The sequence below is a fragment of the Eleutherodactylus coqui genome, chromosome 3 (assembly GCF_035609145.1).
Source record: "Eleutherodactylus coqui strain aEleCoq1 chromosome 3, aEleCoq1.hap1, whole genome shotgun sequence".
NCBI lineage: Eukaryota > Metazoa > Chordata > Amphibia > Anura > Eleutherodactylidae > Eleutherodactylus > Eleutherodactylus coqui.
Genome location: NC_089839.1, coordinates 156,032,980 through 156,046,899, shown reverse-complemented (window position 1 = coordinate 156,046,899; position 13,920 = coordinate 156,032,980). Strand labels below are relative to the sequence as shown.

The window sequence follows — 13,920 nt, the reverse complement described above, 5'->3', positions numbered from 1 at the left end:
TGATAAATTGGCTAAAGTTATACATAAACAGTTTTACTATGAGGAGGGGCAATGAGCGGGTCAAATGCTTGCAGTGATTGCTAATCTGCAATTACCAGTGGATAATGAGGTCCTAAGAGTAGTATGTTCACTAGATGACCATCACTCTGCTTGGTCAGTATTCTGGACTGTCCATTAATTGGGATAAGTCAGAGCTCTTCGCGGTTGATGGAGAATTGGTTAGTATGGTTGGTTTTCTTCCCCACCTAAAGTGCTTCTTAGTTATCACATATCTTAGAGTAAGAGTCTTGGTAACTATGAAAGATTATGAGCAGCTGAACTTGCCTCTTCTTTATGTAAGTTCAGACAAAAAAGGTAGATTTAGTCTAAACTTCCGCTGTCTATCGTGTCGCAGTTATACTTGCTACATAGGGTCTATAGGACGCCAACATTTTTGCGTGACATTGGGCTGCGTGACTGTCCCCTTTGTAATAGATGCATGTTAGATATGGCTGACCTACTTCATATGTTGTGGCTCTGCTCCAGGCTGGCATGTTTTTAATTGGAAGTGCTAGATGTTCTCAACTCTGTATATCATGGTAATATTGTACCAACGGCGTATGTAAGTATCCTTGGGTATGTGGATGATTTACCTGTCTCATACTCGGTGAAGATAGCTGAGGCCAGATGGCTAGATAAGTCATCGCTTCTAAGTGGTTACAGGAACACCCTCCCACTGTTAGAGAATTTAGTGGTAAAATTAATTGGCTTATATCAATGGAGAAGCAGATATTTCTAAAGAGAGGAACTATATGGAAATTGGGGGATGCATGGTCCATACTGCTAGAGGAATCTGGACTGGCCACGGCAGCCTTGACCAGAGACAGCGTTTTCTCTCTTAGGCCTCATGTCCACGGGCAAAATATGATTTAAGATCCGCAGCGGATCTCCCGCATGCGGATCCGCATCCCATAGGGATGCATTGACCACCCGCGGGTAGATAAATACCCGCGGATGGTCAATAAAAGGGATTTTAAAAAAAATGGAGCATGAAAAAATCTGGACCATGCTCCATTTTCGTGCGGGTCTCCCGCGGGGACGGCTCCCGCGGGCTTCTATTGAAGCCTATGGAAGCCGTCCGGATCCGCGGGAGACCTAAAATAGGAATTTAAAAGTATTTACCCATCCGGAGCGGACCGGGAAGGTCTTCTCTTCCTCACGGCCGGATCTTTCTTGCTTCGGCTCGGCGGATGTGCCCGGCGCATGCGCGCGGCACGTCGGCGACGTGCCGCCGGCGTGACGAATTCATCCGCCGGCCGAAAAAGAAGATCCGGCCGTGAGGAACAGCAGACCTTCCCCGCCCGCTACGGATAGGTAAATTCTTTTAAATTCCTATTTTCAGCGCTCATGTCCGCGGGGCAGGAGGGACCCGCTGCAGATTCTACATGTAGAATCCGTAGCGGGCCTGATTTTCCCCGTGGACATGAGGCCTTAGAGTGACCTAAAATGTGACTAAATGATAATGTGGTTCAACTCGGGCAATGTAAATTGGGGCTCTATTGTTACCTTAAAGGAGATGTCCCGCGCCGAAACGGGTTTTTTTTTTTTTTAACCCCCCCCCCCCGTTCGGCGCGAGACAACCCCGATGCAGGGGTTAAAAAACCCACCCGCACAGCGCTTACCTGAATCCCGGCGGTCCGGCGTCTTCATACTCACCTGCTGAAGATGGCCGCCGGGATCCTCTGTCTTCATGGACCGCAGGGCTTCTGTGCGGTCCATTGCCGATTCCAGCCTCCTGATTGGCTGGAATCGGCACGTGACGGGGCGGAGCTACACGGAGCTACACGGAGCCCCATAGAGAAGAGGAGAAGACCCGGACTGCGCAAGCGCGGCTAATTTGGCCATCGGAGGGCGAAAATTAGTCGGCACCATGGAGACGAGGACGCCAGCAACGGAGCAGGTAAGTATAAAACTTTTTATAACTTCTGTATGGCTCATAATTAATGCACAATGTACATTACAAAGTGCATTATTATGGCCATACAGAAGTGTATAGACCCACTTGCTGCCTCGGGACAACCCCTTTAATTTCATATCCACTGTGTACGTATTTGGATACTGTGATGCACCTTATCTTAGGGGGAAGGGTTGAGGGAGGGGGTTTGTTTCTCCTCTTGTTATATGTTAAAAAGAAAAAGCATTAATAAAAACTATGTGATAAAAAAAACTTTGTTGCAAGAATATCTGAGACTTCTCCATTCACTGGAATGGGACCTGCAAAATGAGCATACATGCTGCAGAAACAACCCTATTCAGATATATAGGATGGATATTAAGTTGCAGAAATCTCTGCACCAAATCTGCTTCATGTGAATATACTCAAAAGGGCAGATGTACTAAAGACTGGGGGTCTTACACCGGTCTTTACCAGCACTGAGCAAAGTTATAAAAATGTTTTCGGTCATCTTTGGATGTCCATGTGCTGTAAATACAAGTATTCACCAGTGAATGAAGCGGCAGCGTGCTTGCCTGACCATTGCTGCATTCAATCTCCTACCTACCTCAGGGGTTGCAATAAGCCTACACTGAGGAAGGACACAGGACCACCTTTCTCAGAATCTGTGGGGGTCTCAGCAGTGAGATCCTTACTGATCAGCAAATTATCTCCTACCCCATCCTGTGGATTGGGAATAACTTGTGATACTGGTACAATCCATTTAATGGTCTAATAAATGGATATATCAGTGATATGCACACTCATACACAGATAGGACCGCCCACTGGACCCTTAGGCCAAGAAGAAGCTGAGATATAAATGAATGAAACACAAGTTATACTGAAAGTTTCCCAGAAATTATATATCAATCTGTCCAGCTCCTCCTGCTTTGTAACATGCTGCCTGTGGTCTAGACACCATGTTCATGCTGACACACTGTCTTTAATGAGTCTGTGATTCACCTCATGTGTTAAAGGTGCCCTCTGGGCAGAACTGACGCCCTCTGTTATGCCTAGTGCAGGGCCTAAGGGAGTAGTGCATAGCAGAAGGATTGTCTCCTTGTGGTCCCCTCAGGCCTTTCTGTAGTGTTGAGAGTGTTTCTTCCTCTTCTCTCTCCTAATATGACTTTGCTAAGACATACAAAGCTAGAAAAGTCTTATATCGTATCCTGTTATTTAGAATAAGACCTGTGCACAAGTTTGTTTGGGCTGGTATACTTGGTTCGGGTCAGCAAACATACTGCTCAGTGTATTCCTGTGTCTCTCCACACTCATCACCTCGTTTAGCAGACCAGAATGATAGTGATTTGTTTTTATAGCTGATCAGTTTCTGGGAAACAACCCATATGGTTGCCATTATAACTCATATAAGAGCTGTAATAGTCTTCTCAGACTATTATATGGAAGAGTAATAACAAAGTGTAAAATATAAAGGGACCAACTAACTCTTGATGATCCTTCAGTTTTAGCATAAAATACTCTTTATGCAAGTTTCACCGGCAATGATTTGTCAATGAAATGTGGTCTCACCAAGGTCAGAGCATTGTACCACTTTTAAATAACATTGACATCCAAATGGACATATTGGGTGAAAGTCAAACGGAGGTGGAGTGGGTCGAAGTGGCACGTTCCTTTTAAATGGGAATAACGAATTTTTGTCGTCATCATCGTCGTCGTCATCGTCATCATCATCATCATCCATGTCATTCAGCATGAGGTCAGTTAGTGCCATGTACTTTGGAGGTAATACAAATGGCTTGGCAGAGCACAGAGCCAGGAAGTAGAAAAGCACACATTCCTTCATGTTGTTGTCTTTAAAATCCAAATCCTGTAATAGAAATCACAAGCTTCTTACATATCAGATAATGGATATAATCACTTTAATACATGATGTAAAAATGATCTAACACAGAGTTCTAGAGCTGTACAGTTGTTAATGTGTAAGGGAGCCTCAACGCTCTTATAAGGACATCATTTTGGAACACACGTAATGTATTGTGGAACTTATTTCTTTAGGGATGGGTTGGAAAACAACAGCAATTCTGCCATAGAGACGTTTTCTTGGCAGACTGTTTTTGCAGGGTGGTTTGCCATTGCCTTCCCCAGTCATCTTTATTCCCCCGCAAGTTGGGTACTCATTTTACCGACCTCGGAAAAATGGAAGGCTACCTGAACCTTGTGCGGATTAAACCCGCAACCTTCAGGTCGTGAGTGAGAGCTTAAGACGGCATTCTGCTGCCTTAATGTCACACTAGGGGAATGGTTTCTCCTGTAACTGGAATACCTAAAGATACTCCAGATACACTGGAAAAGTGTGAGAGGGGACATAGAAAAAAATTGCAGAATAAAATACAAATATGTATAAAAAAAAGAGAATGACCCCACACTGAGGCCAACCTAAACTATCTAACGTCTCCAGGTCTGGGTGAATTACATCTTGGGACACCGAAGGAGATAGCAAAGGGAATTGCTCAAGCACTCTCTGTAATCTTTAAAAAATTCTGGAGATCACAAGAAGTCCCGAAAGACTGGAAAAGGGCAAATGTCCCTAACTTCAAAAAAGGGAAGAAAGTGGATCCAGGAAACTATAAGCCTGTGAGCCTGACTTCTATACCGTGAAAGATCTTTCAACAATTTTTAAACCACATATATGCAAGTACTTGGACAAGAATGCAGTAATTAACTAGAGCCAGCATTGGTTTATAACAAACAAGTCATGCCAGGTGAATCTAATTTCCTTCTATCACAAAATCACGGACTGGGTTGATCAGGGGTATGCGGTAGATATTGTATACCTTGACTATAGTAAAGCATTTGACAAAGTACCTCATACCATTCTTATTGAAAAAATTACTAACTGTTCGGTGGATTCTCAACTGGCTCAATGATCGTATTCAAAGAGTGGTCATAAATGGCTACACGTCCAATTGGAAAAATGTCTCAAGTGGGGTACCACAAGGATCTGTCCTGGGCCCGGTGATGTTCAACATTTTTATAAATGATGGAATTGAGGGGAATCTGATCAAATTTGCAGACGACAGAAAAGCTAGGAGGGATAGTTAACACTATAAAATAGAAAGTGGGGATACAAAAAGAGCCTCGTGTGGCGCAGAGTGTAAGCTCTCACCTACGACCTGAAGGTTGCAAGTTTGATTCCCGCATGATTCAGGTAGCCGGCTCAAGGTTGACTCCGCCTTCCATCCTTCCGAGGTCGGTAAAATGAGAACCCAGCTAGGTGGGGGGTAATAAGTAATAATTACCTGAAAGCGCTGCGGTATGGTGGGGGGTAATAAGTAATAATTATGTGGGGGGTAATAAGTAATAATTAATAAGTAATAAGTAATAATTAGTATGGTGGGGGGTAATAAGTAATAATTACCTGAAAGCGCTGCGGTATAAGTTGGCGCTATACAAATACCGAGATTTATTTTTTCATTTATCTAGACAAGCTTGAACAGTGAGTAGCAACTAACAGAATGGTATTTAACAGGGAGAAATGCAAAGTCCTACATCTGGGTAAAAAAAATGAAAAAAGCACATACAGAATGGGAGGTATTGAGCTAATTAGCAGCACATGTAAAAAAGACTTGGGTATACTAATAAATCACAGAATGAACATGAGTCAACAGTGTGACTCAGCAGCAAAAAAGGCAAACACAATTCTGGGATGTATTAAGAGAAGCATAGAGTCTAGATCACGTGAGGTAATTATCCCCTTCTACTTTTCCTTAGTCAGGCCTCAAATACAGTGCCCAGTTCTGGGCACCTCAATTTTAAAAAAAGATATAGACAAATTGGAGCAAGTCCAGATAAGAGTTACCATAGTGGTGAGCGGTTTGCAAATCATGTTTTATAAAGAATGGTTAAAGTATGTGAAAATGTTTAGCTTGCAAAAAAAGAAGCCTGAGAGGAGACTTAATAGCTGTACACAAATATCTGAAGGGCTGTCACACTGCAGAGGGATCAGTTTTATTCTCACAAGGAATGACTAGAAGCAATGGGATGAAACTGTGAGGAGACACCGATTAGATATTAGACAGTGAAAGGCCTCTTCAAACAGAGGCTAGACAGACAATGATTTAGTGAATCCTGCACTGAGTAGGGGGTTGGACCTAATGACCCTGGAGGTTCCTTCCAACTCTACCATTCTCTTTTATGGTTCTACCATCCAGCCAATGATTGACAGCTCTTTGCCTACTGCTATGCATAGGAAAATAGGTGTCAATCCGTGGCCAACGGGTGGAGTGGGCACTGATTGAACTGCAACTCATTAGTATAGTCTAGTTCTCCCTCTTGTCAGTTGTATTCAAAGGATTAACTGCTGGAACTGGAATTGTCTCCCATCCCGGCAGTTGTAGCCAGGTGGCAGCTAGCAAATCAGTTAATGGACCGGCCTAGCTACCTGGCCTGCTCTATACAATGGCATCCAACGAGTGCTGTACGTGTATAGTGCTCGCCATTAAGTGTTTAAAGGGGCGGTCTCATCTTTCCAACCACTTTTTTAATTGAAACTGGCCTAACATTGGTCCAACATAAGGAAGCAACGGCTTACAGGGCTCATTGCAGGGAATGGATGACCATGTATTATAATGTGATAGGTTTTGTCAACTTTAGTGAGAGCATTCTTTTGTTAACAGCATCCTCAAACCCTGGAAGGAAAAGGGGTTGTTAAATTGAGATGACTCCTTTATGATACATTGTTTCTGTTGTGAATCTTATCTTTAGAGAAAAAGTTTCCCAGCTATATTCTTCTTTGCGTTAATATTTGGAGGTATTTATTAGTTTGCAAATCAAAGTGTGTGGCATGGATTCCGGCTATCTAACATCTGCGGGTTATGTAACAGTGTTTTTGGCATAGCCTGTGCTGTGTGACTATGTCAGACAGCATGTATCACAGCCAGAATAGTCACTAGTTTCTCAACCATAATGTCGGCCAAACAGTATTCATCTTCAGAGACTTGAACTGCTTTTTGGAGGAAATGTATTGCAGAGAACAACTTTGCATGCACAAAAACATTGGTAATGGAGCTCTGAGAAAATACTTGCTTTATAACGTAAACACACAGAAAAATGCTATCCAAGGCTTCATAGAGCTAGCCATCTGTATGTTATATAGTCATGGCTGCCGGGAAGATCTCATTAAAGCATAATGACTTGATGTCGTCTATTGTGTTCTCAATAAAGGCTTTGTATGCTGTTTTGGGCTCAGATGGAAATACCCAATATATGATGTAATTACAATTTATATAGCAGGTATGTGGCTTCATACAGTTTGTATTATGTAATTTGTAATGGGGAGCAGTATATTGCTGTAACGTAAAACTAACTTAGATTGTTTTATAATTAAAGTGAAAGTGAGCTGGTCCTGCAGTACCGTGTTTGGCCACTGCAAATGTATGGAGCCATCTGTTTCTGGTTTAGTAGACTCAAACAGCAGTCCGATAAACAGAAGATCGTGAGGGTCCCAAGTAGCAGACCCCCACCAATCAGCTATACGTGGCCTATCTTGAGGATGGCCTAAAAAAGAACAAGGTAGATAATTTCCTTGGGTAGTATATCTCAGGTACTTGAATAAACAGGTGCTCACATATATACATCATCTGATCCACAGGTTATGCAGCAATCACTAGGAGCCTACACCTGACAAACATCAAGGCTCTGGTATAGAATAGTGACTGGGGCCTCTGCCCCCTCTGTGCAATGGATTCTCAGAATAGTATTAACATGTTTATTGCCAGTGACAAAGTGCCAGCAGTGACATTTCCCATCTGGATTCACATATCGCAGATGTGTCTCCCAGTAATTGTGACGGCGTTTGCGTGATGCTGCACACTGCTTATTTTCACCTATATATGTATGTAGTGCCCCGTTTAGACGTGCCGATTCTCCTTTCATTGAGCGAGCGACTTTGCCGCTAGCTCGTTTGTACTTGGGCAGCTTGTATAGTCCGGCAGATCATCATTGAGAATTGTTCAGTGTTTCGTATTCCTATGTGAGCGGGAGGGTTCAAACGCAACCAGAAATAAACGTGCCAACGACGATTTTTAGTCCTACTGAAACTAAACGATGAACAGAAAGCAGACGACTCTCGTTCGTTCGTTGGCTCGTGGTTACATTGAACAATTACCGTTCACTTTCGCTCATTTTAACGATTTTTTTTTCACAATAAGTGTTTCATGTAAACGCAGCTCAAGTGCTTGTTTTCATCATTAGATGTAATCTGATTGCGTATTGTGTTGAGATTTTTGAACGGATTGTTACGCTCTAGTATCAGGAAGTAAAGTATATTGTAACCTTTGGTAAGTGTGTTTTGCTATTGACAGCAGTCAGTTCATTTGATGTCACCTGTGCCTGCTGATCCGAGGAAGGAGTTTTCACTCCAAAACGCGTCATACATTGGCCGTTTTTACATAAACATGTTATTACTATTATAGGAATGATTTTGTGACCTGCATCGCGGGAGTGCAGGCCCGAGTCATGTTATATCTGTTATCACTATCTTGATGATGGTTCACCAACCTATTGGAGCCGAAAACCCCCGTAATACTCTGAACTATATGATGGTATATGGGATGTAACTAAATGGCTAATGCCACCTGGGTAATGGTTCTGCAGACACACTCCTCATACCAGTCCTAGTTATACTCCGTTACGCAGGGTTCACCCATATCCTGTGTGTATATATATTCATGTTTATTCAAATTATATCCTGCTGGAGGATTCAGCTGCTTTTCTCAGCTTTTATTGGCGTGTTTCTCTGCTTATTTCTAACTTAGCTTAATGCTGCTCTCACACAGGGCTCTTTTTACTGCCCTTAGCGCGGCGTCCCGTACGCTGCGCTAATCGCAGGATGACACTCTCGTTGCTATCAATGGGGCCTCCCAGACTAATGTTCGAACGCAGCAATTTTCAAGTGCTGTCTGCCCTATTTTTGTGTGTTTTAGTGCTTTTTATCACATCTCATCACCCATCACAATGATGGGGTGCGTTAAAAACGCTGTAAAACACATTAATATCCATTCAAAAGCGCTGATCAGAATCACAATTTAGAGTTCTACAGTGTTTTTAATGCACCCCATCATTATAAATGGTAATTAGGTGCGTTAAAAAGTGCGAAAACGCATGAAAATAGAGCAGACAGTGCCCTAACGCTTGTCTGCAAAGCCCCTTTGAAATCAATTGGGGTATTGTACCGTGATTAGTGCGGCGCTCGGGGTACCGTGCAAATCGCGATCAAAAGCGGCCGGTGTACTATAATAGAATGTAAACAACATTTCTTGACTCAGATTGTCACCCTGCTTCTACTTGGACAAGAAAAGAAACTTTTTTAAATCCCTCATGGGTAAATGAATCCCTGACTGGGAGATGCAACAGACAAGAATGGCAGGTCCTACAACCAGCACTTCCCATCTAATGCTTCCAAGTGGAGAGATGGCCGTGTATGTGTGTGGCACTCTCTATTCACTACTATGGTGATCGCAGAAACAACTGATCACATGAGCTCGCCCAACTCCCCTTGAAGTGAATGGCGAAGAGAGGCATGCACATGTATGGCTTCCTCTCTACGCCTTTCTCTGCATGAATGCAGCACTGGGATTGGGGGCCCCCATTCTGTATATAGACGTTGGTCCCAGAGCCATGGGCATGACACACTTATCTATCCTATGAATATGCAGTAATATGACTAAAATGGGAATCAGATGCAGTGCTGAAGGGTTTAGTCACAGCTTTTCTGTACTTTTTATACAATGGAAGCCCATGGCAACACAATAGGTGTCCGGTTACATTCGTTCACATGGGTTCCGATGCATATTCCACACTGAAAACCGCATACACTTGGATGATGTGTCATTTATTGATGCTGGTTCCACATCACGTAGCTACATGCGAATTAGTCTCACTGAAGAGCGTGGCAGTGCTAACAACACATCTGCAGCAGAAGACCAGGGCTCCGCGCGGCAGATTGTGCTCGGATGACCCTACCCTGAGAGTGAACACTTATGTACAACATAGTAAAGCATATGTTCCCTAATGATATCTTTGGATATTCCTCACCAGACTTCGATTTCCATTTGTTCCTACATTTTTTTAGTATAATTATGTTTTGTAAAGCCAAAAATGTGTTTAATTGCCTAATATTGATACTTTATGATTTAAAGGATGTTTGATTGAAATGACATACAAACTGTTCCCTAGCCGGTCAGCCGCTGCACGTCTTCCTACGGTAGATGTGTGGCTGATGGTTTTCTCAGCTTGTTGTGGTATTATGGGATAGATAAATGGAGCCCAAATTACATTTTTAGACAGAAAAGTAAGTTTCTCAGGCGCCATCTATGTGTTTATAAATCCACAAACTCCTAAAGAATGACTTCTCTTTACCCAAACTAACCATTTCTGGTTTTCAACAGAGACCACAAACACGCCGCAGAGTGGAACCGTATGAATTACATAGAGCTACAAGCATGAACGCTTGGGGATCATTATTCTGTACTGAATCTTGATGTCCCGTTGGCTCATAACATCTGCTTCCACCTTCATTTCACAAAAATCCCTATTGGAAGAGGAATATTATTTTCCAGCTAGCTACTCTTACAAAGTGTGTCTGTACCTCATGTACTGCTTCTTGTACTTGTGCTGCTCCTCTTCGGAAAGGACAGCAGGTTCTCTCATTTTCATAAAAATCAGTTGCTTTTAACCTATTTTGGGTTTAAAGGTGTAACAATTTTTTCGAGATTTTCATCGAAACTTTTCAAAAGCCATAACTTTTTCAATTTTTCCGTCGACATGGCCGTATAAGGGTTTGTTTCTTGCATCACGAGCTGTAGTTTTTATTGGTACCATTTTTGTATTATTTTTACATTTTAGCTCAGTTTTTTATGCTTTTTGTGAATTTGTTCTATGCCGTATAAAAAGTACGTTCAATTAATTGTACAGGCTGTTACGGACGCACGATACCATACATGTGCATTTTCTTTCAAGTGGACAAACTTTTTTTACAGGTTTCCTTTCCACTTTAAAAAAAAAATCACATTTTTATTTCTCTGTAGGGCACTTGAACCTATGATCATATTATGATCGCTATGATAATATATTGCAGTACGTCTGAACTGCATTCTATTATCACCATTGCTAGCGATCACATTCCATTGCAGACTCGGGCACCAGCCCATGGGTTCCGGTTGCTATGGTAACACATTGGGCTGATGACATCACAAAGTGAGTGTGCTCCCTCCCTTTATATGCTAGGATCAACATTGTTTGCAGGATGTAAGGGGTTAACAGTGGGGATCGGATGTTCTCACCGATCCATTCTGGTGCAGCGGGAGGCTGGCTGTCAATTGCAGCTAGCTGCTGCTACAGATGGATTAAACACCAATATGGCTATTCTATAAATGCGCTACAGAAAGAATGCACTTTTGATCGAACTAAAGTATCCTCACAAGCACACAAAGATCGATATGATCCACAACGTGATAGCAGTTGAGCCTTGAATACAAAAATGTACTACGTATATGTTGTTATGAATGCTTACAAATTCACCTATATGCTTTTACTAGCAAATAACTTTTTGCTCCCGCATCAAGTAAATTGCGTCGATTTGTAGAGTATTTGCGCAGGTGTACAAAGATTAGTATAGCCAAATATAGTAGCAATTGATCCACTTGACACACATATAATAAATGTTCTTAAATACTGTTGATCTATACTGGCGCATACAAATTCACTGGTACGTTCTTAATAGCGAATGACCTTTGGTGTTTGCATTATAAAATCAGCATCTAGTCTTAGCAAGCGTAGGGTGTTATTTGCATGCGGTACAGATCAATAGATTCACTTAAGCAAAAAATACCAATATGACCATCAATGTAATAACAGTTAATTAACGCATGGAAAAATTTAACAAGCATACGTTTGAGTGAATATTCTTATGCACCTTCACTAGAATGTTCTTAACAGGGAATAACTAAACATAAATGCGTTTGCTGAGCAGCATGTATTACCTAGGGATATAAAATATTCACCAAGAATATAGACTTAAACCCCTTTTCCCAAACATCCAATACTATAATTGACTTATACATTTATGAATTAATCCATCGATAAACCAGGGATAGACATCCAAATCCATTACCATTCTAAGAGCATCACATAATTATTAACCCACCGTGTATGGTGGATATATGGAATAATATGGTGTGGCCATATTGGCTCTCTTTATACCACATGATGATATCTTAATACTGCAATCTTCAAAATGAGGTGTGTAAAATACCCATATTCAGTATATCGATTACTCTGCAGAACCAATAACCAGAAGGGTATTTAAAAAGCTGGATTTATTTATAGTTCTCCACTGGATGTGGTTTCCAAACTGTCAGAGTATAACCATTGATCGACCATGAAAAAGTTTACCGTAAGACTCTCAAACCTGATGATAATGAGAATATATCAAAACAATCAGTAGTTGTTTAGGTGTTATTCAAGAACCTGGGCTCATGGCATATGGAGTCTCACACATACATCCTTATTATGTAACGGATACAATCAAAGAATGCTGGGCCCACACATGTGGTGTCTTAGAAGAAGCCTGACGTATCTGCCAAATTTTATGTTAGATAAGATATTAATACATACAGTTATCCACCTGCAATCTTAGGCTGGGTTCACACGGGACGGATTTGACGCTGAAATTCGGTCCTGAATTTCACTGCAGCTGCTAATCCCGCGATTAGCAAGCCATGTGGATGAGATTTGTCAAAAATCTTGTCCACACAGGATGGCCAACCCGTCGCAGCAAAGCCGGCAGAAGACAGATGGGAGCGCCGTCTGCAACGGAAAAGCATGCGGCCAAGCCCCTCCAAAAACCGCGGCAAAGTGCTGCGGGTTTTGAAGCAGTGATTTCCCGGCCGAAATCTCGCGTTTTTTTGCTGCAGCAAAACCGTGAGATTTCTGCCGGAGATATGTCCCATGTGACCACAGCCTTACAGTACTAGAGCCAGCCTTATACCATGTCTTTACAAAACAATGGCACTGCACAAACATTAATAGCTATAAATTTCCTAAGTCCTTTTGCAATGCTCAGCTGATCTGGCCGGGGTCCCGAACGACTGACTCGAGACGATCAACTATTGATGACCTATGCTGATGATGGGTCATCAATAGTATTTCCCTGGAAAATCCCATTAATTTATATTAGTAATATAATAAGTGATGGTCACAGCTCACCTCCTCTCTCTACACTAAGTCCTCTGCACAGGTCACCTAAAATACTTGCCCTGTCCCTTCTGTCTATGGCCCATGAGGCTCGACCTGCTGTTTCTATTGAAGAGCCTTTCTGTGTCTGATCCACGCTCATAAATATTGCAAGATGGTCAAATACACTCGGCCTTGTTTTTCTCTTTGCTTCGCTGAATATGCAGCAGGAGGCCTTGTTAAGTAACATTCGGATTGTATGAAAATACAAAACATATTTTTGGTGTTTTTTTAATTTAATCTTGTATTCTGTATTTTAACGACATTTTAACGAGATCCTTAAATCCTGCAGCTTTTACTTTGACTGCTAAGTTTAATAATAGACTGACACTTCCTGTCCTATAGAGAAAAAGGTTTTCAGTAGTCATCTCATTAGTATCACAGACAGGGTTACAATGAAAGGTCAACACTTTTGTATAGATAACGCTGGATCCAACTTTCACAATGTGTGATGCTCATGGCTCACTTCCTCTCCCTCCACAATGACCTACAGGTCACAGACCATACCTAAAATACTCTTCCATAGAACTCAATAGGTCTCATCTTTTCCCTTGTGTCTATGGTCCATGAGGCTGCTGTAGAGCATTTCTCTAAATGTTAACTGGAGTTCAGGAAAGATAGGGTATTGTTGCATCTTGTCTCCACCGGCACTAGGGGTGGAGACAAAGATTTGGCTTTGAGCTGCCAGTTCAC

At 42.0% G+C, this 13,920-nt stretch overlaps 2 protein-coding genes across 2 annotated transcripts in view; one reads left to right on the top strand and one right to left on the bottom strand.

Moving 5' to 3' along the window:
* Positions 1-13,920, top strand: part of CENPP (centromere protein P) — a 277,456-nt gene that overhangs the window by 147,412 nt on the left and 116,124 nt on the right. The gene's annotated exons all lie outside the window — the stretch shown is intronic.
* The window catches only part of ASPN (asporin), a 33,744-nt gene that overhangs the window by 12,086 nt on the left and 7,738 nt on the right, over positions 1-13,920 (bottom strand). Inside the window, exon 2 of the mRNA XM_066596423.1 lies at positions 3,505-3,802. Coding sequence (XP_066452520.1) covers positions 3,505-3,778 — 274 coding nt within the window. The 5' untranslated portion in view covers positions 3,779-3,802. The remainder of the gene's footprint in view (positions 1-3,504; positions 3,803-13,920) is intronic.